The 25864-nt window shown below is 41.9% G+C and overlaps 1 protein-coding gene across 1 annotated transcript; it reads left to right on the top strand.

Moving 5' to 3' along the window:
* The first annotated feature begins 9826 nt into the window (after positions 1 to 9826).
* HBEGF (heparin binding EGF like growth factor) lies at positions 9827 to 25368 on the top strand. The gene is made up of 6 exons (XM_051978544.1): positions 9827 to 10201; positions 10842 to 11024; positions 14321 to 14498; positions 20641 to 20796; positions 22451 to 22544; positions 23903 to 25368. Exons 1-5 carry the CDS (start codon positions 10159 to 10161, stop codon positions 22521 to 22523), a joined length of 633 nt encoding a protein of 210 aa, XP_051834504.1. The 5' UTR covers positions 9827 to 10158; the 3' UTR covers positions 22524 to 22544; positions 23903 to 25368.
* The last annotated feature ends 496 nt before the right edge of the window (positions 25369 to 25864 follow it).

The raw sequence follows: 25864 nt of genomic DNA, 5'->3' as shown, positions 1-25864 counted from the left end.
CACTTTGCTTCTGTTCCATTCAGTGAAGGGAAGTAGGACTTTGCCCTGCTCTATCAGAGCCCACTTCCAGTACCTAAAGGCCTCATACTTTTAAAAGTCAGGCTCTAGACAGTTTTTCCAGAAAGAAAAAAGTGGAGCAGAGAGGGAGAGGATCAGTGCCAAAGTTATGAAAGGATATTTTTCCCTCTTGATAGGTATTTAAGAAAGGAAATAGAGATGATAAAAATAACTAATATTTATATGTATAAGAGCATAGATTTAGGATTAGGCAAAAGGGAGCTGGTGATGTTTGTGGAGTAGGGTAATGACATGATTGGACCTGTGCCAATTTTAGCGATTGAATGAATGGAGAATGGATTAGATTGGGGAGAAACCAGAGAAAGGCAGATTCACTAGCAGCCTATTGCAATAGTCCAAGTATGAGGTAGAGAGGGTCTGTACTGGAGTTCATCAAGAGAGAAGATGGCATCTTGGAGAAATGTTTCAAAAATGAAATCCACAGATTTTGGCAACAGCTTGACTGTGAGGGAAGAGAAATGTGAGGAATCCAAGATAACTTAATAAACACTTATTAAATTGAAAAATTTTACCTACTGTAGGAAACCTTTTCCAACCTCTCTTAATTCTAGTGCCTTCTCTCTTCTAATGATTGCATAGTTATCTATAGATAGCTTGTTTGTACATATTTTTACTTGTTTGTTGTCCTTGGTTTTCAAATACGTCAGAGAGATGATGCTATGACTTACAAGTGAATGAGACTTAAGTAAGAAAGGGCTGAGCAAAGTTATCAGTCTCTCTTTCTCGTTTAGAGCCATCTAAGTCCATCCTTAAGACAGATCAGGATGAGTGGAGGTAGCTCTCGATGAAATGGGAATCCTTGACTTTTTTAAGCTAAAGTTTTTTCCAGGTCTTAGTTTAACTGAGGAAACACCCTATCTGTGATTGAAGCTAATTAAGAATTGAGACTGAGCATGATTTCTTTTATCTAGAGGAAAAGAAAAAAGAAAAAATCAATCCAGGAATGGAAGTCCTTCAGGGTTTTTGGTTAAAACAGAAACAATCCCTATGTATGGTCACTCTGAGCAAATTATTAGATCTCGAACTGCTTGAAGTCAGGGACTGTCTCAAACGACAGCCTTCTTTTTGTTCCCCAATGCTTAGCGTAGTGCCCAGCACAGAATAAACAATTAATAATTAATGTTTACTATTTGACTGACAGATTGAACTGAATTGACCAAGACTTTAGTGCAAAGAATAGGACTTGGGGAAAAAGATTCCTAGTGTCCAAGTTATGTTAATTACATTATAAAGGCTTCCTAAAATAGGTGAAGATGAATTTCTCTCTCTGTCTCTGTCTCTCTCTTTTTCTGCAATTGGAGTAAATGACTTGCCAAGGGTCACACAGCTAGTAAGTATTAAGTCTGAGACTGGATTTGAACTCAGATCCTCCAGACTCCAGATTTCTCTGTTTATTTAAGTCTTCCTGCCCATGCTCATCACAATCATTCTCATTTTGTACCTGTTCTCCATCTTTCCATCCCCTGACACCCCCCCACACACACCCACACACCCACACCCTCACTCACCCCCCCTTCCCTCCCCACACCCTCCAACATACTTGTGGTATCTCCTCCTGGGTCTGTTCTCCCCTGGGATGGGGGTGGTTGAGTGTGTGCAACAACATCTCTTACCCTGATTTCAGCAAAGACTCACCCATCTCAGTATTCAATCATCAACTGGACCCAGTCATCCTGTGGCCTGACCCACCACATTATAATGTCTTAGCCTGGCAGTTTTAGCAAGTGTTTCTAGAAGCAGATTCTCAGCCTGTTACCTTCATATCTCCAATCTAAGGCACTGGGGAACCTTTATCACCTCTTTTAATAACCCTGAACACTCCTTCCTCCATTTACATGCTCAGTTATAGCTCCCTTTATCACAGTTATCTCACCTATCTCACCCATGCCTGCTTCTTGTCCCATGGGTTCTCCATTCCAAGCAAATTAGACATCACTTACTCTTTTCTCCAAGCACATCCTGTACTCTATCTCCTCTATGTTCTTGTCATTCACTGAGAATACCCTCTTTCCTTTCTTTACTGCCCTAATCATTCAGTTTAAACATGTTCTTTTTTAATTAATAGCTTTTTATTTACAACATATATGCATGGATAATTTTACAGCATTGACAATTGCCAAACCTTTTGTTCCAATTTTTCCCCTCCTTTCCCCCCTCCCCTCCCCCAGATGGCAGATTGACCAATGCATGTTAAATATGTTAAAGTATAAATTAAATTCAAAATAAGTATACATGTCCAAACTGTTATTTTGCTGTACAAAAAGAATCAGACTCTGAAATAGTGTACAATTAGCCTGTGAAGGAAATAAAAAATGCAGGCAGGCAAAAATATAGGGATTGGGAATTCTATGTAGTGATTCATAGTCATCTCCCAGAGTTCTTTCGCTAGGTGTAGCTGGTTCTGTTCATTACTGCTCCATTGGAACTGATTTGGTTCATCTCATTGCTGAAGAGGGCCAGATCCATCAGAATTGATCATCATATAGTATTGTTATTGAAGTATATAATGATCTCCTGGTCCTGCTCACTTCACTCAGCATCAGTTCATGTAAGTCTCTCCAGGGCTTTCTGAAATCATCCTGCTGGTCATTTCTTACAGAACAATAATATTCCATAATATCCATAAACCACAATTTATTCAGCCATTCTCCAATTGATAGGCATCTACTCAGTTTCCACTTTCTGGACACTACTAAGAGGGCTGCTACACAGTTTAAACACTTTCAAATATCACTTTCCCTATAAAGCTTTTCCTGATCTCATGCCCACCACAATAAAAATGACTTCCCACTCAAACTTCACATTAAATATAAAAGAATCAGCTAAATTACATCAAACTAAGATAAGACCAAAGTAAAAAACAGTAATACTCTGCATTTAGAGAACATTTAACTTTATATAATTTCATCTGAGTCATACAGAAATCTGTGAGGTAATTATTATTCCCATTTTATAGATGAGAAAACAGACTGAAATCTGTTGAGTGATTTGTGCATGGTAACATATTGTTTTATATGTCAGAAGGGAGAGTGGAGCTGAGATCGGTGTTCCTTGGGCCTTATTGGCATTCTATAGAAACTTGTTGAATTTATTTGATAATCTCTAAGCTCCCTACCATAGTCAGCAGACAACAATCAGTAGTTTCTAGCTCTATGCTAAGAAAAGTAAGAAGTAGACATAGTTTTTTTCTTATTAGTTCAGCTCTTATGATGAGGGTGCTGTTATTTAAATGTGATTTTGTAGATTTTGCCCAGGTATTATCTTTTTTGAGAGGACAGGCCTCCACCCAAGATCTTAGAGGAGACAAGACCGGATCTTGGGATCATAGACTCATAGTCCCACAATTTCCTCAGGTGCATATTCTATTGGGCTTATTAGGTGTTTTTAGAGCAAAATGCAGCCTTAAAGGATCCCATGCCTAGGCCAGGTTTGCACAAAATTTTTGGTTGGCTGCAGCCACAGCATTAATTTTATTTAAGGATCAATATCAAGAGAGTCATAAACCATCAAACATAGCAACCAATTTATGTCTCCATTCTGTGCGAAATTAAATGGAAAAAAGATTCCTTATGGATGGTAAGATCTTGAAGTTGCTGTTGTTTGGGGATGAAATAGACTTGACTACATCAACTCACAGAGTTCTATAGTGCCTCCTAAATGATTTCACTCAAAAAAGTGTCTCACAACTAATATAGGAATCAAATGGATAGATTGCCTGTTGTCCAAACTATCTCATGGAGCTAAATAGGAAGTTCGTCCAGTTGTTTTATGAACTTGATTATCTTGATGCTTTGAGAAAAGAAATAGAAACCACCAGGTATACACATTCCTGGTCTCAGTTCTTCCTCTTCCCTTCCACTTACATCTGAGCTCCATGTCTTCCCAAAACAGGAGTCCTATTTCAGTTCATTTCAAAGGAGAGATTCAGACAAAATATTCCAGAAAATTTTGAGGAAAGATCATTTTTCATCTGAGGGGTAAAGGGGTAAAATGAGAGAAGACTTCACAGAGGAAGTAGCACCAGAGCATTGAAGGAAAAAAAAGTCCCTTAACAGGTAATGCTGAGGAGGGAATGCATTCCAAGCAATGGGGGATAGCGTGAGTGAGTGCATAGAGTTAGTTATTAAAACCTGCCAGGTACTTTGTGAGTCATAGATTCTCAGAGATGGTGAGGTGGTGACCTTTCCCAAGAGACCTTGGGAACCAAACCCAAGGCTGGGAATCTGGTCCCTACAGTTTCTGTCCGGGATCTACCTCTTCTGACTCATTGTGTAACCTAGGGCAAGTCAATTATTCAAGACCTAACTAACCTAATCTGTCAAATAGACTAACTGAAAGCTATAACTTCCAGGCTGGAGTTTTGACTCTTGGTGGTCTGAGGAGTCAATAAGGCCTAGTGTGGCTATCGATAAGGAAGCTGTCCAGATTGCAGGTTGGGGGAAGGAAGAGAGAGGAAGGAAAAGACTCAGAGATGCAGGTTGCTCTGGGGTGGGGCAGGGTAGGAATGATGAAAGTCTGGAGTTGCCGAATCCTGCCAGCCCTGATGTGTGACTGAGAAGCGGAAGGGGCCTGAGGCTGGGAAGGGAGTGGCAAGCTGAGGTAAGAAGCCCGGGGTGTGAACCGGAATCCAGGTGAGGTGACTTGGCAATTGGTCAGAAGTGCTTCCTCTCATCCTCTCTTGTAGGGGAGAATCCCAACCTCCAGGTGGCTCTGTGGCTTTGGGATGTCGGACTCAATCAGAGGTGGGGCCTGGAAGAAGGAAGGAAAGGGCCCACCCCTGGCCTGGCAACATCAAAAGGCTAGAGATATTAATGGCCAGCAGGCTGCTGTTCCAACTGGAATTGGGCCAAAGAAATGACAGGTAAGATTCCTCTCCAGAATCACGGTGGTAGCTCATGAGGAACTCACACAACAAGGGAGAGCTTGAAAGAATGGGGAAGAGAAGGAAAAGGGAATACTAACTCAAAACGGGGTTCAAGTCTGAGCCTAGGGGAATGGGGCAGGCAGCCAAAGAGAAACTCAGTAATACATGTGATAACCCAGAAATTTAGACGTCAAGGCCTATGGGATGGGGAGGATTCAAGAGTAAGAAAGGCTAAAAAAAATTCTTTTTATTTTTGTTTTTACCAATTCAGCAAGCATTTATTGAAGGAAAAATAGAATAGAAAAAGGAAAACTGAACTAGGCATCTGGAATTAGTGATATGTTGGTTGTTGTTTGTTATGACAGAGGACATGATATCAGAGGAATGAAGCCATGACATGCAAGTGACTTTGATTTGAGTGAGAGCTGTGCAAGGTCACCTACCTCACTTTCCCTCCAAAGCCATCTGGGTCCAGTGACCAGATATAGATCCGGATTCCTGGATGCAATGGGAGATCTGGCCTTTTTAAGCTAAGGTCTTCAATAGGACTTAGTTTGACTGAGGATGCACCAATTCACTGATTAAGGGTAGGTAGCAATTGAGACAAAAGTCCTAATTCTATACTTCCATTTCTTTGACACTTAAAGACATGGAACAATGGGGGAAGGAAGAGAGGAGAATATGGAGAACAGGGATAAGGCATAAAGACCAGGAAGTAGAAGGCTGCTTCAGCATGGAGCTAATGCTGTTTTTCATTTTAGATGAGGGTCTGAGAATTTTATATGGTGAATGAGCATTCAGCTGGTGTAAGCTTGTTAAACCCTCTTATCATCCATAATCTTAAATGTGTTGATAAATTTTTAACAACCAGCTCTCCAGAAAACATATTTTTAAGTTTTATCTGCATTATTAACATTTTCTCTATCGTGGCTTATGTATAGACAATCAACTAAACAATAAATCAAGCCCTGCTTTGTAGCATTTGTTGATTTCCCAAGTGAAAATACTCACTTTAAATTGAAAATTTAACAATCAGCTGTTTGGAGCTAGTCTAAATCAGCTCCACCACATCCCTAGGAAGGGTCCTGTATTTTATTTCTAGCCTCACTAATAAATGACTGTGTGACCTGAGACAAAAAACAAAAGTTCACATTTATATAGGCTTTCAAAAGCACTTTGCATATATTAATAATAATAGAGTTCATTTATATAGTACTATATGCCAGATCTTGTGCTAAGCACCTTAAAATTATTATCATATTTATTACTATTTTCCCAGTTACATGAAAACAATTTTTAACATTTATTCTTAAAACTTGGAGTTTGGATTCTCTCTCTTCCTCCCTCTCTCCCCCACTCTCCACTGAGAAAGCACATGTGTAATTATGCAAAACATTTGCATAAAAGTCAAGTTTTTGAAAGAAAACGTAGATCTTACCCCCCACAAAAAATAGAAAGTAGAAAAAAATTGGAATATGAAGTTTTGTAAGAATGAGTGTTAAAAACTATCCTTGCATATATTTTGAAAAGTAAAAATCTATTATTATAAAAAATAAAAATTTTAAAAAATAACCAAAAAAAAATCATGTTGTAAAAGAAAGCATAGATCTCCCCTCCAAAAAAAAATCCTCAAGAAAAATACAATCTAAAAAAATTGTGCTTCAATCTGTATTCAGATACAATCAGTTCTTTCTTTGGGTATGGATAGCATTTTTCATCATAAGTTCTTCAGAGTCCTTGTGGATCATTGTATTGCTGAGAATAGCAAAGACATTCACAGCTGATCATCCCACAACATTGCTATTACTTTGTACACAATACAATTCATTTCATCCATCTAGCTAACTCATTTTGTCTTTGAATTTATGGAAAAGCATCCTAAATTTTGAATTGGAGAACCTGAGTTCAAATTGTTGTTCTTAAAAGGACATAGTGTACAGTACCAAGATTATGTGGACTTAGTTCTTTTTCAACAATGTGATCCAAGACAATTCCAATTGACTTGGGATGGAAAGAGCCATACATACCTCCAGAAAGAGAACTATGGAGACTGAATGTGGATCAAAGCATAGTATTTTCACTTTGTTGTTTTTGCTTGTTTGTTGTTGTTTTTCTCTCATGTTTTTTTCCCTTTTGCTCTAATTTTTCTTGTTTAGCATGATGAATATGAAAATAAGTTTACAAGAATTGCACATGTTTAATTTATGTTGGATTGCTTGCTATCGAAGGGAGGGGAGGGAGAAAAATTTGGAACACAAGTTTTTGCAAAAGTGAATGTTGTGAACTGATGCTGAGTGAAATGAGCAGAACCAGTAGATCATTATATACTTCAACAACAATACTATATGATGATCAATTTTGATGGACTTGGTCACCTTCAGCAATGAGATGAACTAAATCAGTTCCAATGGAGCAAGAATGAATTGAACCAGCATCACCCATGGAAAGAACTCTGGGAGATGACTAAGAACCACTACATAGAATTCCCAATCCCTCTACTTTTGTCCACCTGCATTTTTTCTTTCGTTCACAGGCTAATTGTACACTATTTCAGAGTCCAATTCTTTTTGTACAGCAAAATAACTGTTTGGACATGTATACTTTTTTGTATTTAATTTATACTTTAACATATTTAATATGTATTGGTCAATCTGCCATCTGGGGGAGGGGTAGGGGAAAGAAGGGGAAAAATTGGAACAAAAGGTTTGGCAATTGTTAATGCTATAAAATTACCCATGCATATAACTTCTAAATAAAAAGCTATTTTTTAAAAAGTGAATGTTGAAAACTATTTGCATGTATTTGGGAAAAAAACCTATCAAAAAAAATCCTTGTTCTGACATTCACTACCTGTGTGACCTTGGGCAGATAACATAAATTCTCTGGGTCTGTTTCCTCATTGGTAAAACAAAAGGATTGAACTAGATGACCTCCAATGTGTCTTCCATCTCTAAGTATATATTCTTTGATGCTCATAATAACTGTGCAAGACAGATGCCTATATTACAAAAGAGAAAACAAAGGCAGAGTGGTCCACCAACTTACCCAGGATTACACAAGGGCAAAGTCTCTGAAAGACTCTCCCCCAAACTTCTCTTTGAGCATACGTCACCTGGAATTGAAATTCCCAACATAGGAGGCATAGCTTGCCCCTGCAAATATGCAGTTTTACTACCTGGGTGGGGTGACACATTAGCTCATTGATATGGGATGGATGAGTTTCTCACCTGAACCTTTAAAGTAGCTGGTCTAGAGGCATCTAGAATTCATCTTCCTTATAACTACCAAATAGATATTACTAAAGCAAGTCTGGCCATATCAGTCCCCTGTTCAAAAAGTTGTAATAACTTCTAACTACCATGAAGACAAATCAGTCAACAAGCATTTATTAAGCACCTATTATACAAACCCCTATTTGATATTTAATGCACTTCACAAATTGACTTCAACCTATCTTTCCAGATCGATTTCACTTTATTCCCCTCCTGACATAGCAGAACTGGTCGGTGCTATGCAAAAATATATGTCATTCCATCTCCTGTCTCTGCTCCTTAGCACAAGCTGTCCCCCCAAGCCTAGAATATCCTCCCTCCTTATCTCTAACTCCCTAATTTAATACTCCCCTTAAGTACCTACCCTACATGAGACCTTATTTGATTGTTCCCTTCTTCATGGTGTATTTATTTGTTAATAAATTGTTGTATGTTATTTGTTCCACTCCTCTTCTTCCTCCTTCCTCCTCCCCAACTCTCCTACTCTTCATTTTAATTTTGTATTCCCATCATCTGGTATTGTGATTCACAAATTATTGGTTGTGGTGATCCCATTTGGGGTACTTCTTGGCGGAGTAACTGCAGTGATTTGCTCTATCATTTTACAGATGAGGAAACTGAGGCAACCAGGGTTAAATGAGTTGCCGAGGTCACACAGCTAATAAGTAAGTCTTCCTGACTGTAAGGCCCAGTACACTAAGCACTGAATTACCTAACTGCCACTAGTTCATAAATAGTAGGGAATTAATAAATGCTTGTGAAATTAAATTATATTTGTCAAATATTAAAGCAAGGGGTCAGTCTGGGGAAGGGGAAGCACTTTCCAGAACTGGCAACCCTGGAGAAAAGATTCAGAATAGAATAATCTGGGCTGCCAGAGCAACAAGAAGAAAAAAAGCTGGAGGGTGGGGCATGAAAAAAAATCGTGCGTTTACTACTTTGCATTTACAGCTTTACCAGCGCTAGCCTTATTGAATTTTTTGATTTTCCTTGGCGGAATTAAGGCTAGAAAACTGACGTTGGGGGGAAAAGCGGGGAGGAGATGCGGAGAGGGGAGGATTGGGAAGACGCGGCGCTAACTGGCGTGGTCTACAAGATCTTGAGCAAGTCACTTGCCAAACATGGATCTGTTTCCAGCGCTCAGCACAATGCATCCGCATGGTAAACACTTTCATAAATGGTAGTTGATTGACTGATGACTGTGTCCTTATCTGTAAAATGAGACCGGCTCGAGGACCAGACGCTCGCTAAGGTCCCTTTCCAAGCTCCTCCATTCTAAGTCTCTGTCTACAATTCTAAGTCTAGAGCTGGAAAAGGGAGATGGGGAAGGAAGGAGGCCGGATTCTGCCGCCTGCTGGTCAGCGTCCTTGGCCACTCCGGCGACCTCTTCCTTGGCGTGGACCCCAAAACGATTCCCCCAGCATTTCTGCGGAGGGGTGGGGGTCGGCGCCAGATGATTCCGACTCTCGCACACTCCCCGGCCGCCAGGCTCCCTCCTCCCGTGTATTGAGTTACTCCGGGCAGGGGGCGGGGTAGGCGGGGACGGGAGGGGCGGGGTGGCGGAGACTTAGTTCAGGCTCCGACTCCAGGCAGCTCAGACTGCTGGAAGGAACCGAGCCTGCTTGACGTTGCTGCTTCTGCTGCTGTGCTGCTACTGTTGCTTCTTCTTTTGCTGCTCCCGATAGAGGCAGGCAGGCTTTGGGACTGAGAGAGACAGAATCCTCGGAAAGAGGGATTGACAGACTGACAAATAGAGTGATTGACGGAGGAGGAATTGGAGTGAAAGAGGACCCAGAGCTGCCACCGCCGCTGCCAACAGCAGACGCTCCGACCCTGGCCCAGTGAGCGGGCGCCCCTTACTCTGCTCTTCCGCCGGATCCCCGCACCCTCGCGGGGCGATCGTCAGTGGATTATTGGCCCCCGGTGTTCTCAGTTCTCGGAAACATGAAGCTGCCATCACTTGTTCTTAAGCTGCTTCTGGCTGCAGGTGAGGAAGCTGGGAAGCAGCTTGCGTTGTCCAGGTTATTTAGGATGCAGACCCAGGATTAGGGGAGGTAATGGGGGTGGGGAGTAGAGGAGGCAAAAGACAAGGTGCGGCCAGAGGACACGATTAGGGGCAAGGACGCGGGAAGGGGCTCGGTATGAGCATCAGAGATTTAGAGACGGAAGGAACCCCAGAAGTCATCTAGCACAACCCCCTCATTTTTGCTTATGAAAAATCTAAGGCCCAGAGAGATGAAGATTTGTTCAAAGTTACGCAGGTAAATGTCAAAGGCACGACTAAAGCCTGGATTCTGAGACTCGAGAGCTCTTCCAACGAAAGACACGGTGGTGGGGCCAGAGGTGCACAAGGAATAGATAGGGTAAGATAGAGCAGTCCTAGTGGGTAGAGAAACTGAGTCTGAAGTGATCTCTGAGCACAGGGTACCATGTCTTGTCCTTTCATTCATTCTTTCCCTGGGACACATGGTCCCGTCATATCCTTTCCCACGATCTCAGGGCACACCTTCTGGTAGGGATTGGGTACATGTGTAAGGAGGTTGTGCTTGTCCGAGATGGGTTGGATTCCATGGGGCAGATGAATGACTGCTCTCTCTTTCCCCTGCCTTTCCTTCCCTGGCTTATAGTGCTCTCTGCATTGGTGAGTGGAGAAAGCCTAGAGAGAGTTCAGAGCCGGCTATCAGAAAACCAGAGGACAGAGAAAGAGAATCCTGACTCATCCACTGGATCGTCAAGCCAGCTGCTTCATTCACGGGTTAGCAGAACAGAAGTCCTCGACCTACAGGCCGATGAACGTGACCTTGTTAGAGGTAAGTGTGTCAGCCCCAAGCATCAGACCAAGGCAGCCGACAAAAAGTTTAAGTGCATCTCAATGGGCATTTTTCATTGAATCTGCTCCGGGCTAAAGTCCAGCCTGGTCCTTACTGATTCCCTATCCAATGGCTGGGTAGAGAGAGCAAGAGAACTGGAGATGTTCACCAGCCTTGGGATAGTAGAATGGTACTTCCTGGGAGATTGCTAGGAGCTGCTTTGTACAATCTATAGTAAGGAGAGAATAGGTTGGAGCTTCCTAGACCTGTCTCTTTCTTTTTCTTATGTTTGAATCAGTCCAATTACAACCTCCTTTTGCAACTGAGGATAGCTGAATTAGTCAGTCTACTCGAAGAATGGACAGATCAATGGAGTTTTCCTTTCTGATCAGTCTTTGTGGTTGGGTTAGTCATTTATTTGAGGTTCTCCTCGAGTTGTTTTTCTAACTTTTGGGCATGATGAAGAGTTCTAGGCAGAATATTTGAGCACCATATGGGGAAGTCAGGACCCTAGACAAGATGGAAGATGAGCATCAATTTTTTCTGTAAGCTTCCTGAGGGCCAGAACATTATCATTTTTCATTTTTGTTCAGTGTCTACCATGATCCCTTTCCCATAGCAGTCCTTATTAAATGTTTGTTGAATTGAATATCCCCAGGAGGCAATGGTGAAGACAGCTTAAAAATAGCCATTGTATGTCTAGGAATCTTTCTTGTGGTTGTTGTGGTCACTGGACACCTTGGGGCTCCATAAAATATGCCAGTATGCTCATCCTGACCACATGTCCCAAGGGGTCAAATTAAAATCGACTGTCCAGGCCAGGATTGATGTTCAGACATCCCTGCTCTACTCTCCCAGAGTATCCACAAACTGAGACCCTGCTTTCTGTATTAGGGGTTAGATCTAGTGGGGTCTAGTTTCCTTTAGATAAGAAGAGTTCTTAACCTTTGGTCTGTGAACTTGTTTTTTAAAATGCTTTGACAGTGTTATTTTTACATAATTGATCTCCATTCAAATGTTATATTCTATTTTATGCATTTTTAAAACATGGGTTTTACTAGATTGCCAGAGGACCTCATGACACAAAAAAAGATTCAGAACCCCTGCCCTAGATGCCGATCATTACTAGCTAGTACCTGGTGCAGAGTCCAGAAGCCAGGGCATTATACTGCTCCCTCCTTTACAAATATAATTCCGTAGGTGGAGCAAGACTGGATTCCTGGGGAGGAGGGGGGAAAAGGGAAAGAGAGGGGGAGGGGGCTGGGGTTGGGCGTGGTTTGTCGTAATCACTTCATAATCTGGTTAGGAAAATAGTAACCTGGAGTATAGCAGCAGCCAGAAGGCCTGGCAGACCCACAGTCTACAGCTTTCTCCCTTCTTCCCTCTCCCCTGTGATGCTGCCTTGCATTTGTTTTCTCTATCTCTTGGATAAACCAAGTCTGGCTGCAGTATCCAGGCCTGTGCTCCCACCCTTCCTCTAGAATTTTGCTTTCCACACCCCCCCTTACACACAGGGGGAGGTGGGGCTCTCCTGGTGTACCCCCACTAGGGTAGGGCTTGGACTGTGACTCACTCTCTCCACCCACACAAGCTGCTCCTCATACCTTCATAGGCTTGAGTCACCGTTTCTCTCTTCCCTGGGGCAGGGACTCTGTCACCTTGTCACTTTCTCCCTCCATGCTTGGGTTTTCCTTACCCTGTCTTTCCACACACTAAAAGCCATTTTTATTCCCTTTGCAGGAATCACCAGTCTCTCTGACTGGGCTCTAGATCAGGAGTTCTTAACCTGGGATTCAAGAACTTTCTTTAAAAACATATTTTGATAAATGAATATCAAAGTAGCTGGTTTCCTTTGTAATCTTATATATTTTATGCACTTAAAAGCATTCTGAGAACGGGTCCATAGACTTCATTGGAGTGCCCAACAAATATATGCCACAAAAAAAGGTTAAGAATTCTTGCTCTAGAGGGAAGCAGAGAATAGGGGACAGAGGAAATATAAGAGGTGGAGCTTGGTGCTAGCTGTGGTTACTTCTCTCTGCTACCTCCACTCATCCCCATTTCTCAGCTCTTAATTTGGTTTTTGTGCTGAGACTCCTCATTTCTGGGAACTTTTTGACCTTTGGCTTCCCCATCTTAAGCCTTTCTATCACTAGGCTTAGCGAAACTGACTCTTCCACTTAACATTTGTGTGTGTGTGAGATGGGAGATCCATGTGGCAGGCCACTCTTTCCAGAGCTGGGAGTGGATGAAGGATGTAGGTCAGACTCCTGAACTAATAATCAAAGGGGAGTGCCTTGCCAGCCCCAGCTGGAAGCATGGAGCAAGGCTGATTTTCCTCATTGCTTCTTTTGCTGCTGTTTCAACCTTAAAAACACCCCCAGCCTCTTTTGGTCATTTCCTCCACTTTCCATCTCTCTGCCTCTGATATATATATTTTTTCCTCACAGGCCTGAGAGAGCTATAAATAGGAGCATTTAAGAAGGAATGAGAATGACTCTTTGAGCCTTGCTAATAAACAAGAGAGGAGAAGGAAGGGAAGGGCTGGAGAAGAGCAAATACAGGGTATCCCAAAAGTGCATTTTTAAGCCATTAAAAGCTTAAAACTGCACTAAGACCTTTGAGACATCCTTTTATCTTATTGTCTGATCTGGACAGCTCATGTACTGACTTTGACCACAGTGCCGAAGTCCCTGCTTTGCTTTTTAGAACCAACATAAGCTGTGGAAACAAGTCTACTCATGGTACTAAAGAGCTGATTGTCATCTGAGGCTGAGCAGTTTAAAGACAGTAGCCATTATTTTTTTTTTAAACTCCCCATTCTCTTCCTCAAGTACCCTCCCAGGAAAAAGCAGCTTCCTTCTCTGACGCTGTTCCCCTGGAAGTAGGTCATCACGTTTGCTTCGGGAAATGAGGCTAATATAGGACAAAATAGAATCAATTGCAATTCTGAGTTCCCCAGAGATGAGGGGGGAGGGGGAGGGAAACAAGGTTGGCAGAATTGCCCAATCTGTTGGATGGAATCGCTGGATGGAAGCCTATATGCTTGAAGTGTGATCCCCGAAGGGGTTTGTGAAATACATTGGTTCTATCTTCCCGTCTCTATTTCCCTTTTAGTTTTTTTGTCCCCAAAATTAGGATCATTTTTTCTGACATCCCTGGAGAGTAACTTATGAACTAAAGGTCTGGGAGCCCAGCTAGGAGAAGTAATTTTTTTCAACTGTTTCCAATATTCCTTGTTCTGGAAAATCAGCTACTCCTTCAGGGTCAGCATTCTCTTTCTTTTGTCCTTCTAGTTGCATTCTCTTCCAAACCACAAGCTTTGGTCACTCCAAGCAAAGAAGAAAATGGAAAGAAGAGAAGAAAAGGCAAGGGAATGGGGAGGAAGAGAGACCCCTGTTTGCGGAAGTATAAGGACTATTGCATCCATGGAGCATGCAAATATGTGAAAGAACTTCGGATGCCGTCATGCATGTAAGTGTTAACCCGTGACTCCTGGGAAACTTTTCAGCTATATTTCTTCTCTGTTCTGTTCCTCGAATTCACAATTTTTCATAGAACGGAAATAAGGAGGAGGGGAGTATTTTTAGTTAACGGAAGGGCCCCCTATTTGGATACAATTTCCTGGACTGTTGGTTTTTGTGACATTCTTGCATTCTTTTGGATGCTTCATACTTACCCAGAAATGAGCCTTCTGGCTTACAGAGCTAACACTTTGAAACCTGGCTGTCCTTTCCAGGACAACCCTTTTCTCCCTTTATCCTTTCATAATAGAAGAAGGCTATGTGACAATGAAAGTTCTGCCCCAGCTCGCTTCTTGGTTCTCATATGTATCTTTGTGAATATATATATGTATGTATTATTTATACATATGATTCTAAGTGTATTGGGGTAAAGAAACGAAAGTTTTATAAACAGAGGAGCAGGATTCCAAACTGTATGATTTTGGGCAAATTGTTTCACTTCTCTGGGCTTCAATTTCCTCCACCTATAAGAAGGAATTGGACTGGATAACTATGAAAGTCCTTTCCAGATCTAAATCAACAATCCTAGGTAACTGGACATTCTGCAGGGATAGATGGAATACTCTCCTTCAGACTGAGACTGGGAGTTAAAGGAGAAGAGGGGAACTTGGGGCCACTGGGAAGACAAGGGCCCATTTGTCTTTGGGACTAAGTGGGGTGGGAAAGTTCCTGTGTGCAGGATTAAAAGAAAATATAAACTAATTCTAAAGGTACCTCATCCTAAATCATCAAAGCATTTGGATTCTTCCTTTTGTCATCCTGAAGGGGTAATCTGAGATTTGGACTCGGAAACAAAATGTGGGGCTGAGGGAGATCCAGTACACAGATGGATCACACTCTATTCCCTGAGAATAATGTCTATAGTGTCCTAGATGAAAACACAGTCAGGGGAAGACTTTTCTTTTTCATTTCATGAAAGACTTTGAAACAAAGCCAGGAGAATGCTATGGGGAATGCTAATCCCACAGTGGATATTCAACTGATTTGATAGAATTAATACAATTCTATTTGCTTTTTAAAACTACCACATTTCCTTTGCCTTGCAGCGAGCAAGAGGGACCCTAGATCTCTGCTTTTCTTTTGCAGTTTTGTAGCTGTGAATATTAGATAGGTGCCTTTTAGGTCTCTACTAACAGTGTAGTGTGTATGGGGCTCAGGAATAGCCAGGAAAATATTTGTTTTCTCACTTAATTTAAACCTGGAAACTGCAGAGAGGTTTAGAATCTTTAGAGAATACAAAACAAAATTTGGCACTACCCACTCAGGGTGAAGGCAGTGCACAGAACTGGTCTCTGTCCAGGAATTTGACCATGCCTTTCCCCAAGCTAAACTGGTCCCTTACTCTCATTTCCACCCCAATTCCCAGGCTGTGATTGCAAGTAACCTGCCTTAGGTCAGAAGTAGTTGGCAATTTCAGGTTTCCCACAATCCTCTCATCTGACTTCATTGTCTCACCCTGCATTTCTTTCTCTCCTGCCTCTTCAAGGAGGTCACTTTGAAGGAGAGAGGAAGCAAGCGTTGGTGGATCCCCAGAAAATCTGGACACAGCCCAAGGGATTATTGGTTTTTCCCTCTGATTAATTCTGATTTACTGGGCACATGATGTGGGCACAGAGGGTCTGAGGCTGGTGGGAGATCAGTGTCCAGGACCAATATGGCTGACTGCCCTTTGGGCCCTCAGAAGCCTTTTGTCCCCTGGCCAGTGTGGCTGCCGGGAAGAGTATGTCTAGACTGATGTGGGGAGCATGTGGATAGCTGACATCCTAAGCCAGATCCACAGCCGCCAGTGACAGGAAATGCTGACTACGTCGGAGTCCTGATTCTGCCTTCAAGGGGGCAAGAGTGGAGCAGTTCCCAAGAACCCACAGACATTACTAGATACAGGAATTAGTAGTAAAGGCCTTTTCATCCCCATCATCAAAGAGAGTCTGTGACCCCAGATAGGATAATGAGGATTTCTAACAGTCTTGGTAGAGTTGGGTCCTGAATTTTTCTACAGCTCAGTCTAACTTTTGTTTGTGATCCTTTAACACAATTATTGTGTAGGTACTGGTATCATGAGAGGTGTCTGACTGATTATCAGGCTTTACCTGAACTCACTCTGACTTGACCTGGCTTTGATGATCTTTTTGCCACTTCCCCAGGAGGTCTGGATTTTGACTCACAGAGGGTGGAAGATGCAGCTCTCAGACCCCGAGTGGCTCTTGCCTTTACTGTAAGATGAGCTCTGAAATGGGACATAGCACAGGAGGAATGTGCAGAGTTTGAGTGGCTGGCTCGGGGCAGGATACTTGATCCCGCCCCCAGATGCTTAGAATGGACCCACATGTTTGGAGATATGCTCATCCCCTCCAATGTGTGAGCCAAGAGTCAGGAGGGGAGGTGTCTGTAAAGGAGGGGGAGTGGGTATATTAGGGTGTTTACATTATTATCCTTTTGACTCAGGATGGGGGCAGAGAAGGATTATGTAACAGAATCTCATGGCTCTGATGCAGATTTTTATTTCTATCATCTGAGTAAGTTACCTGAGAGGGTTAGGTAAAGCACTGGGAAGTCCAGAGAGCTCATTTTCCTCCCCTAGGAAGAGGGGAGGAATAATAGGGCAGTAGTGGAAAGCCAGCAGAGAGCAAGATCAGACTGCCCACATGACATAAGGAGTCATTCGCCAGGGACCAGGGAGCAATTTGCATTGCTCATACTTTTTCTGGGAGAATAAATCCCTGGACCACTGCCCAGTGTCTCCCATGATGGGAGACAGCACCAGTCTGTTTTGCGAAGGTTGGCAGGAGGGCACCCGAAGGGGAATAGGACAGAAATTTATGCTATGCTTATCCCATCATCTCGCTGACCTTCACTCCATAAATACATGCAGGCTGGATGTATGCATAGTTATCTGCCCTGTTGTCCCTTTTCCCAGGAAGAGCCCAGCCTGAAAACCCTGTAGCTGTATATTTTCTGCTACTTGGGGGCCTCTATCCATCAGGTATCCAAGAGTTCTCATACAGGAGATGGAGAGGACCTTGCCTGTGTGATACCAAGCTGTGTCTCTAGCTGACAGAGCTAGGAGGCAGAAATCAAGTTCCCTCACCACAGCCTCAGAAGAGATAGGTTCTAAGTTGTCTCCTTTGTGCCTTTTCCTCACGCCACCCTGAAGAAATCCCTGAGTAGGGAGGAATCCCTATCTCCGGCAGCCTGAGTGGGAAATGGCCTTCTTCCCAGAGAGCAGTTGTCAGCAAGTGTGGTAGGAACTCTAGCTAGAGCTAGAAAATCAGCCAGCCTAGGAAAGGGAGCTTGTCACAATCCATGTGCCTACTAGGGTTGTCTTAACAGCCTAAGCTCTGCCTGCTGTTTTCCTCTCCCTCCCGAGTTCTAACCTGATACATTCATGTGATGGGGAAAGAGAATGAATGGAAGGGAATATGCATTTATGTAGTGCCTACTATATACTTTACAATATTATCTCATTTGATTGGAGTTAGGGTTAACGCTTCAAGAAAGAAGGGAAGAAGCCCCAGCATGAGTTTTGTGCCTCTTACTTCATTTTCACTGGTCCAGGTGAACTAGGCGGTATCGCAATCATTTCTGTGTGAACAGGCTAGGGAAGGAAAATGTTGCCTTGGTCTGTTTTGTTCAGTGGGACTCCTTGGCTACCAGAGCTGATCAGATGCATGAAACCAGACAGAGTGCTCCGTTTCTTTATGTACCAAGGCTGAAGGCCAAGTCTTCATCTAGGTCTGAAACACTCTGGCTCAGGTCTCTACCAAGGGGAAACCGGGAGAACTCCAACAAAACTGCTTCTGGCAAAGTAATAAACCTAATAATAGTCTGGGGAGTGGTGGAGGAGGAGCAAGGGGAGGGGTTGGAAGTTGAAAGTATAATGAGCTGAGAAGAGGGTTGAGTTTATTTCTGGGTGAGGGTACGGAGAGGCCTGATTCGGGGTAGACAGGTGGGGTTCAGATAAATCAGGCAAGGTTAATTACTCCCTACCAGAGGGACATGATAACTGTCTTCTGTATTTAAAGGGCTGTTGTATAAAAGAAGGAATGGACTAGCTTTCTTCTGAGAGCCCAAGCCAACCAAACCAGAAGTAATGAACAGAAGTTGCAGAGGGAGCAGACTTGGGGAATTTCCTAAAGCTCAGAGCAATTTGGGTAGGAATGAACTGTCTCAGAGGATAGTGAATTCCTCAGACCAGGAGGTCTTCTCCAAGAAGGTGGATGACTATGAGTCAGGGTCTTTGTTGAAGTGACTTCCTATGCAGGCATAGAAAACCTTTTGTAACTGAGATTCCCATCGTCATGGAATGTAAGCTCTCATCTCAGAATTCATCATAGAGAACAGGCAAAAAACCACCTCAGGGCATGAAGTCAGACCCCACTGGTTACTGGTGCTATCTTGGAGGAAAAGAACTTATTCAAGCCAGGTGGAGTCATAAAGTCACTCCTAAACACCTGTCACAACACCCCCTTCTCGATTATTTACATGATGTTTGTAGTTAAGAGGATCACAAACAGAAGTCACATTGAGCCAGAGAAAAACCCAGAACCTATTTCTCCTGGGACTGCTTAATCACCCAGCTAGGAATCCTTATAATCCTGGCTGGGTCACAGGCAGAATTCCTCTGGCCACAAGGATGCAGGAGCCTTTGCTCCTAATTCCTGTGTCTGCAGCCAGGACTGCGGCTGTGGGTTCTTGGGAGCTGCTTCCCCCACCCTCCATTGCCCCTTGAAGGCAGAAGTCTTAGGGCCAACCTCAGGATTCTGACGTAGTCGGCATTTCCTGTCACTGGCATCTCTGAGGAGCTGGCTTAGGACGTCAGTTATCCACATGCTCTCCACATCAGCCTAGACACACCCACTCAGCAGCCACATTGACCAGGGTCCAGAGGCCTTCTAAAGGCCCAAGGAGAAGTCAGCCATGTGTTCTTGGACCTTAATCTATCACAAACCTAGGGATCTCTGCTTTCACATTGCCCAATAAATTAAAACCCAGGTGCTAGAAGGAAAAACCAATAGCCTCTGGGACAACATACAAAGCTTTTCATCTCAGTGGCTTTTCTTCTCTAAATCTTATCTGGCAAAAGAGGGGAAAATAAGGGATAAGCCCTGATAAGGACAAGAGATTAAGGACAGGTGACAAATCTACAAATGGAGGCCATGAAACACCAAATATCCAGGAGCAGAAATCTTGTCTACAGAACCACAGAATTTAGAACTTGAAGGGCCGTTTGTCATAGCCTAACTTCTTCATTTTACAGATGAAGTACAATGCCTTTTAAGGTCACAAAAATAGTAAGTAGCAGTTACACTAGGATTCAAACTGAGGTCTCTGAATATAAATCTTGAAATGCGAACAATGCTGGTTCCAGTCTGAACACCTTGGTTCAAATCCTGTCTCTGACACTTAACACCTTAAAGAAGACACTCTTCATCTATAAAATGTGGGAGTTGGGAAGACCAGAGTTCCAATGTGACCTAGTTGGGTGACCCTGCACAAGCTACTTACTATCTGCCTCAATTTCCTCAATTGTTAAATGGGAATAATAATAGCACCAACTTTTTTAATATTTTATTTTATTTTATTATTATTTATTTGTTTTTTAAATAACTTTTTATTGACAGAACCCATGCCAGGGTAATTTTTTTACATTATCCTTTGCACTCATTTCTGTTATGATTTTTCCCCTTCCTCCACTCCCTCTCCTAGATGGCAAGCAGTCCTATATATGTTAAATGTCACAGTATAGCCTAGGTACAATATATGTGTGCAGAATCAAACAGATTTCCTGTTTAATAGCACCAACTTTGCAGGATTGTTGTGAGACTTAACCTGGGGCTGTCACATACTAGGTACTATATAAATGCTGATTCCCTATTAATTTCCTATTAATGGTCCTAATGCATGAATACATGCATTACAGTACAATAACATTATTCTTCAATGATTCCCTGAGTCCTTAAGGAAAATTCTGAAGTTTGGGGACATTTAGCCCTTAGTCTCCAGAGTCCAGCCCTTCCTTCTGGGAGAGAACTAACTCAAGCAATTGGACTAAGTAACTAATCACGCCAAACTTTTGTTTTCTTCTTCCATAGCTGCCAAACAGGATATCATGGAGAACGGTGCCACGGACTGAGTCTCCCCGTGGAGAACCCCTTATATGGTTATGACCACACGACAATTTTGGCGGTGGTGGCAGTAGTGCTCTCTTCGGTCTGTCTCCTCATCATTGCTGGGCTGCTCATGTTCAGGTAAGAAGTCTTGGTGGTATTTTAGAGTTTAAAGGTGTCCATAAGCCATCTAGGGGAAGTAACCAACCCAAATAATCCCCTCACATTCCCAGTAAGTGGTCATCCAGCCTTTCTTCAGCTAGGTGGTATTGTGGGTTTGGCTCTAGTTCAAATCTGGTTGTGTGACCCTGGGCAAATCATTTAACCTCTATTTGCTTCAGTTTCCTCATCTGTAAAATAGGGATAACAATAGCACCTGCCTCCCAGGGCTGTTGTGAAGAACAAATGAACTAACTTTTTTTTTTTTAAATAATAGCTTTTTATTTACAAGTTATATGCATGGGTAATTTTACAGCATTGACAATTGCCAAACCTTTTGTTCCAATTTTTCCTCTCCTTCCCCCCACCCCCTCCCCTAGATGGCAGAATGACCAGTAGATGTTAAATATATTTAAGTATAAATTAGATACACAATAAGTATACATGATCAAACTGTTATTTTGCTGTACAAAAAGAATTGGACTCTGAAATATTGTACAATTAGCCTGTGAAGGAAATCCAAAATGTGGGCAGGCAAAAATATAGGGATTGGGAATTCAATGTAATGGTTCTTATGAACTAACATTTGTAAAAAGCACTTAGTGAAATATCTGGCCCATGATAGATGCTATATAAATCTTACTCTCTCCCTCCCTCCCTTGTTTGAAGACTTCCAGTAAGGTGGAGCTCCTTGCTATCAGATGCAGATCGTTCTAACTTTAGAAAGCTTAAATTTGCCTTTAAAACTTCCATTCCTTGCTCTTGGCTCTGTCCTTTGGGGTCAAACAAAACAAAACTAGGTCTTTTCCCACACTTGAAGATGGCTATCATATTCCCTTTGTGTCCTCTTTTCCCAGTTAAACATCCTTTACAGTCTCTCTAAGGATGGGAAAGCATGGAAAATCATTGGCAGATTGTAGGAAGTGGGTCATTTGCCTCCTACCATGAATATCTGCAAGTGCTGAAGGGGTGAGAGTGAATAAAAATCCTATCTGATTTGAGCCACCCTGTTCCCTACCCACAGACTTTAGCTTATTGTTTTATTGTCTTTATAAGTTAAATCAGAACTTTTCCCCCCCTAGGGTGAGATGAATTTATTGGAACACAAGCTAAACCAAATGGCTTAGAACCTACCCCTCTCTCTCCTCCAGGGGATTTTCCTCTATTCTTATGTGCTTTTTCAATCCATTTTCCTATCCTTGTAAATTCTACCCCTATTTCTCCTTGTCTCCTTTTCCTCCCAAGTTTTGACCCTAGTAAGCAGTCAAGGTATCAGTTAGAGAAATTTAGCCTGATTCCAAAAATTCTCTTCTAGTCAATGCTAGCTTCTTTTCAAAGGCAAGTGAAATCTCGAGTTCCTTTGGATAATCTGTGAATATTTGTACTTTTCTGGGAGACAAAGAGTAATAGCAGATTCTGCTTAATAGTTTAGTATCTTGAAGATGTACCCAATACACCTTCTAGGCCAAGTTATTTCTATTCCCTGAGTGCCAGTGTCCCTCTTGCCATGAGAATAAAAACATTAGGAAGAAATTGAATGAAATAAGAAGGTCCTAGGTTTTTTTCTCCTCCTAGATATTGATGATTGCTTTGCCCCAGGGGGGTATTGCTCATGAAGTTTGTTTTTCTTCCTTAGGTACCATAAGAGAGGAGTTTATGATGTAGAAAGTGAAGAGAAAGTTAAGCTGGGAACTCCTATAGCCCACTGATGGAAATCCTGAGTGTTTAAGGTAATAATCTTAGCATCTGTCTTGGGGACAGAGTTAGATTCCTTTTTGTGCCTTTTAAGACAATGCCTGGCTCACAGATTCTCTGGGTTGCTCTAGGACTAAGGTTCTTAACTTTTTTTAATGTCGTGGACTCCTTTAGTAATCTGGTAAAGTTTGTGGACCCAATCTCTAAGTCATGTTCTGCTTAAAAATTTCATACTTGAAGGAAATGCTTAGTAGAAATAAAGATGCATTTGATTTCCCCTCCAAGTTCATAGGCCCCTTGATATCTCTCCATAAATTCCTGGGGACTCCAGATGAGGAATTCTTGATCTAGGAGCCTTTGCGTGTCTGTCTCATCTATTTACTAGTTGTCAGAAATGTTGTTTCTTTTCTGACTTTAGTTGCTTCATGTTTCATTTACCCCTTGGAAAATGCTCTCATCCTCAAATAAGCTTTCTCCAGTTCTTGTCATTTGGCTCCTGTTCCTTTTCATTTTTCTGATATCCTTATTTCCCTTCCCCACTGTAACCTGTTTCAACTCTACCTGAAATTTTCCTTTTGGGGGAAAAATTGTAGAGCAGCAGAGCTGCTGTGTTGAAAGGAAGGGATCTTAACAGACATCTAAACCAAGCCCCTCATTTTATGCATAAAGAAACTGAGGCAGAGAGCCAGATTATGTGACTTGTCCAAGATTACACAAATAGATATGACATGGGAGATAAGCCATTTATTTAGAATTTACTTTGTACCAAATGGCAGAGTTAAAATTCAAACCCAGGTCCTCTGAATTCAAAAAGAGTTCTTTCCACTGAAACATAGTTCTCTTCTCTTTTCATATTTGAATGGGAAATTGTAGTTCCAAGGGGCTTTTACAAATATTATATCTCATTTTACCTGCTCAATAATTTTATGAGACAGATAGGACAAGCATTATTCCCATTTTATAGATTAGGAAACTGAAGCTTATAGAGATTTACCTAAGGTCATGTAGCTAATAAGTGGCCAAGTGGTGATTTGAGCACTAATCAGGGTTTTCTTTCTACCAAATGGGATTACTTCCCAGAATAGAACTGATCTATTAGTACAGAAGAATAGATGCTTTGGAGTTGTTTCAGGTGAAATTTGATAGACATGCAACAATAGGAATGCTGTAACCTATGGGCCTCAGTTTTTTTTAAAATATATTTTTCTTTCTTTTTTTTTTTTTCTTTTTACATTTTGACATCTAAAATCCTATTTCTTCTTTTTGTCACTCTCACCAAGAGAATTTTTAGTGGAACTGTTCTGTCACCCCCGACAAAAATAAAACAATAGCCAAAACCAATAGATTATTATACCAAACTCAAGAAAATTAATTCTTTTTTGTTGGGCTGCAGGTATCAGCTGGGATGTGCTACCTCCTGAGAAGACACAAAAGCACAGCTGCAAACTCTGCCAACTGGAGGCATTTCCCCAATGTTCATGAAGATGAAGATTCCTTTGTTCCAAGCTGATGTATCAATTGGGCCTCTACAACTACTTCATCAAAATGCCAGAGCCTCCAAGTGCCAAGCAGATTTATGTCAAAGGGAATCTGGAAAGGAAAAAGGCTCAAGAAAGAGACAATGATGTCTCTTCTTCCCTCCTTCCCCCCCCCCAAGTTTATTTATACATTTATCTTTTGGATTTAAAATGCCAGTAAAATTCCATATGCTCTAAAAGTCTTTGACTGAAGAAGGAGAGATTTGTGGGCTTTAGAATGAAGGAAAATGAAAGGAAAAAAAAAAAAAAGACTGATAAGCCAAGTACTCCAGTAGTCACTGAGAAATCTGCTTTTTGGACTCTCCAGCTGTATGTTTGATGAGCTAACTGTGAAAGACTGCAAGCCCCAGAACAATGAACTTTGGGACTTTACCTACATAGAAAAATAATTTAACAGATATTTTTGTTTGTAAAAAAAATGCTTTTTAAATTATGTATTTATTTTATTCTATATATGTTAATTTATTTAGTTTTTAACAATCTAACAATAATATTTCAAGTGCCTAGACTGTTACTTCAGCAGCATTTTCATACCCCACCATCTGGGTGAAAGAAAAACCTCCTGTATCTGAGCTTGTTCTTAGACAGCCGTATTACTTGTCTGTGATTATAATGTATTATTGTCTGTGAACATTTCTGATGATATTGCATGGGCAGGATGCCGCAGAGGGGACAGAATTCTGCACTGTCAGGGTCTATATTTCGGGGCTCTAAAAATGCTCGATCCACTCTATGAGTTGGACGGCGGTTTTGCCTAATGCTTTTTATATTGCTGTTTGTTTCAAATACTGGATGTGCTGATGTTGCAATGTAACAGACTTCAGCCTTGCTCTTGTTTTCTCCCTCTGAAATCTCATGAAAGGCACAGGCTCACGGGCTGGCCTGGTTAGCACAACTCGGTGTTTGCCCGGTGAGATGAAGAGAGTGGGAAATCACTTTTGTGTCAATACATTTCTACTATTCCAACACTTCACCTGGTGCTACTCCACATATCCAGAGGTGCGGCCCTGAAAACTAGGTGCTGGATGGGTTAACAAAATGAAGGGGCAAAGAGAGAATTGGGATGGAAGACAAACAGAAAAATCTGAATCTATAGGTCTCTGTTGTTTAAAACAGATGCTTTGTCTGTGAGAAGGAAGGGTGGATTACTTTCTAAGCATATCCCACCCATCAAAATTCCAAAACAAGAACAAAACATTTCTGCCATTGTTAATTAACTCCAAGTTTCTAGCAACTTTACTGAACTGTTACATTCTATACTTCCAAATCTGGTTCATATTTACACTCTACAACCCAAATAAAAATAACCTTTACTCGATAACACCGTGTTTTGTGTAAGTGGGCTTTGGGGCTACAGTTAAGGGAGGTTCTCTCTCCTTTGATAACAGGGAAGGAGTATATACACAGCTATGCACAGTGGTGGAACAGGTCCTGCCCTAAAACTAATTGTCATTTAGTCTGGGGGAAAAAAAGAAAAACGGGACAAAATTAGAGAACAATAGTAATGGACAGAACAATGTCCCTGGCATCAGGAGACCTGGGTTTAAATCTCAGCTTTGTTACTGAGCAACAAAGTTCATTGTAGGGTGGGATAGGAGAAGTCAGGTGGATCATTTAGGTGGTGGTGGTGATAGGAAGCTGATGACTGAAGGGGAAGCACCTTGGACAAAAGCATGAGGGAAGACTTGGCTCTTCAGGTGTGGGACACAATAGCAGCCTGATTGAAGAGGAGGCTTTGTGTTGGGGAGTGGCTAAAGATGAAGCTGATTGGGGCTGAAGTGTGGAAAACCTTAAATGCTCTGGTAAAGATTTTGAGA

This window comes from Antechinus flavipes, chromosome 2, assembly GCF_016432865.1.
Source record: "Antechinus flavipes isolate AdamAnt ecotype Samford, QLD, Australia chromosome 2, AdamAnt_v2, whole genome shotgun sequence".
Classification (NCBI taxonomy): Eukaryota; Metazoa; Chordata; class Mammalia; order Dasyuromorphia; family Dasyuridae; genus Antechinus; species Antechinus flavipes.
Note: the sequence above shows the minus strand (reverse complement) of the source record. Positions and strands in the feature narration are given on the sequence as shown.

Bases quoted from the DNA above. Each gene is read 5' to 3' on its own strand.
- HBEGF (XM_051978544.1), top strand. From the start codon at position 10,159: ATGAAGCTGCCATCACTTGTTCTTAAGCTGCTTCTGGCTGCAG. The intron at 11,025-14,320 runs GTAAGTGTGTCA...TTGTCCTTCTAG, and splicing joins TGAACGTGACCTTGTTAGAG to TTGCATTCTCTTCCAAACCA. The intron at 14,499-20,640 runs GTAAGTGTTAAC...CTTCTTCCATAG, and splicing joins CTTCGGATGCCGTCATGCAT to CTGCCAAACAGGATATCATG.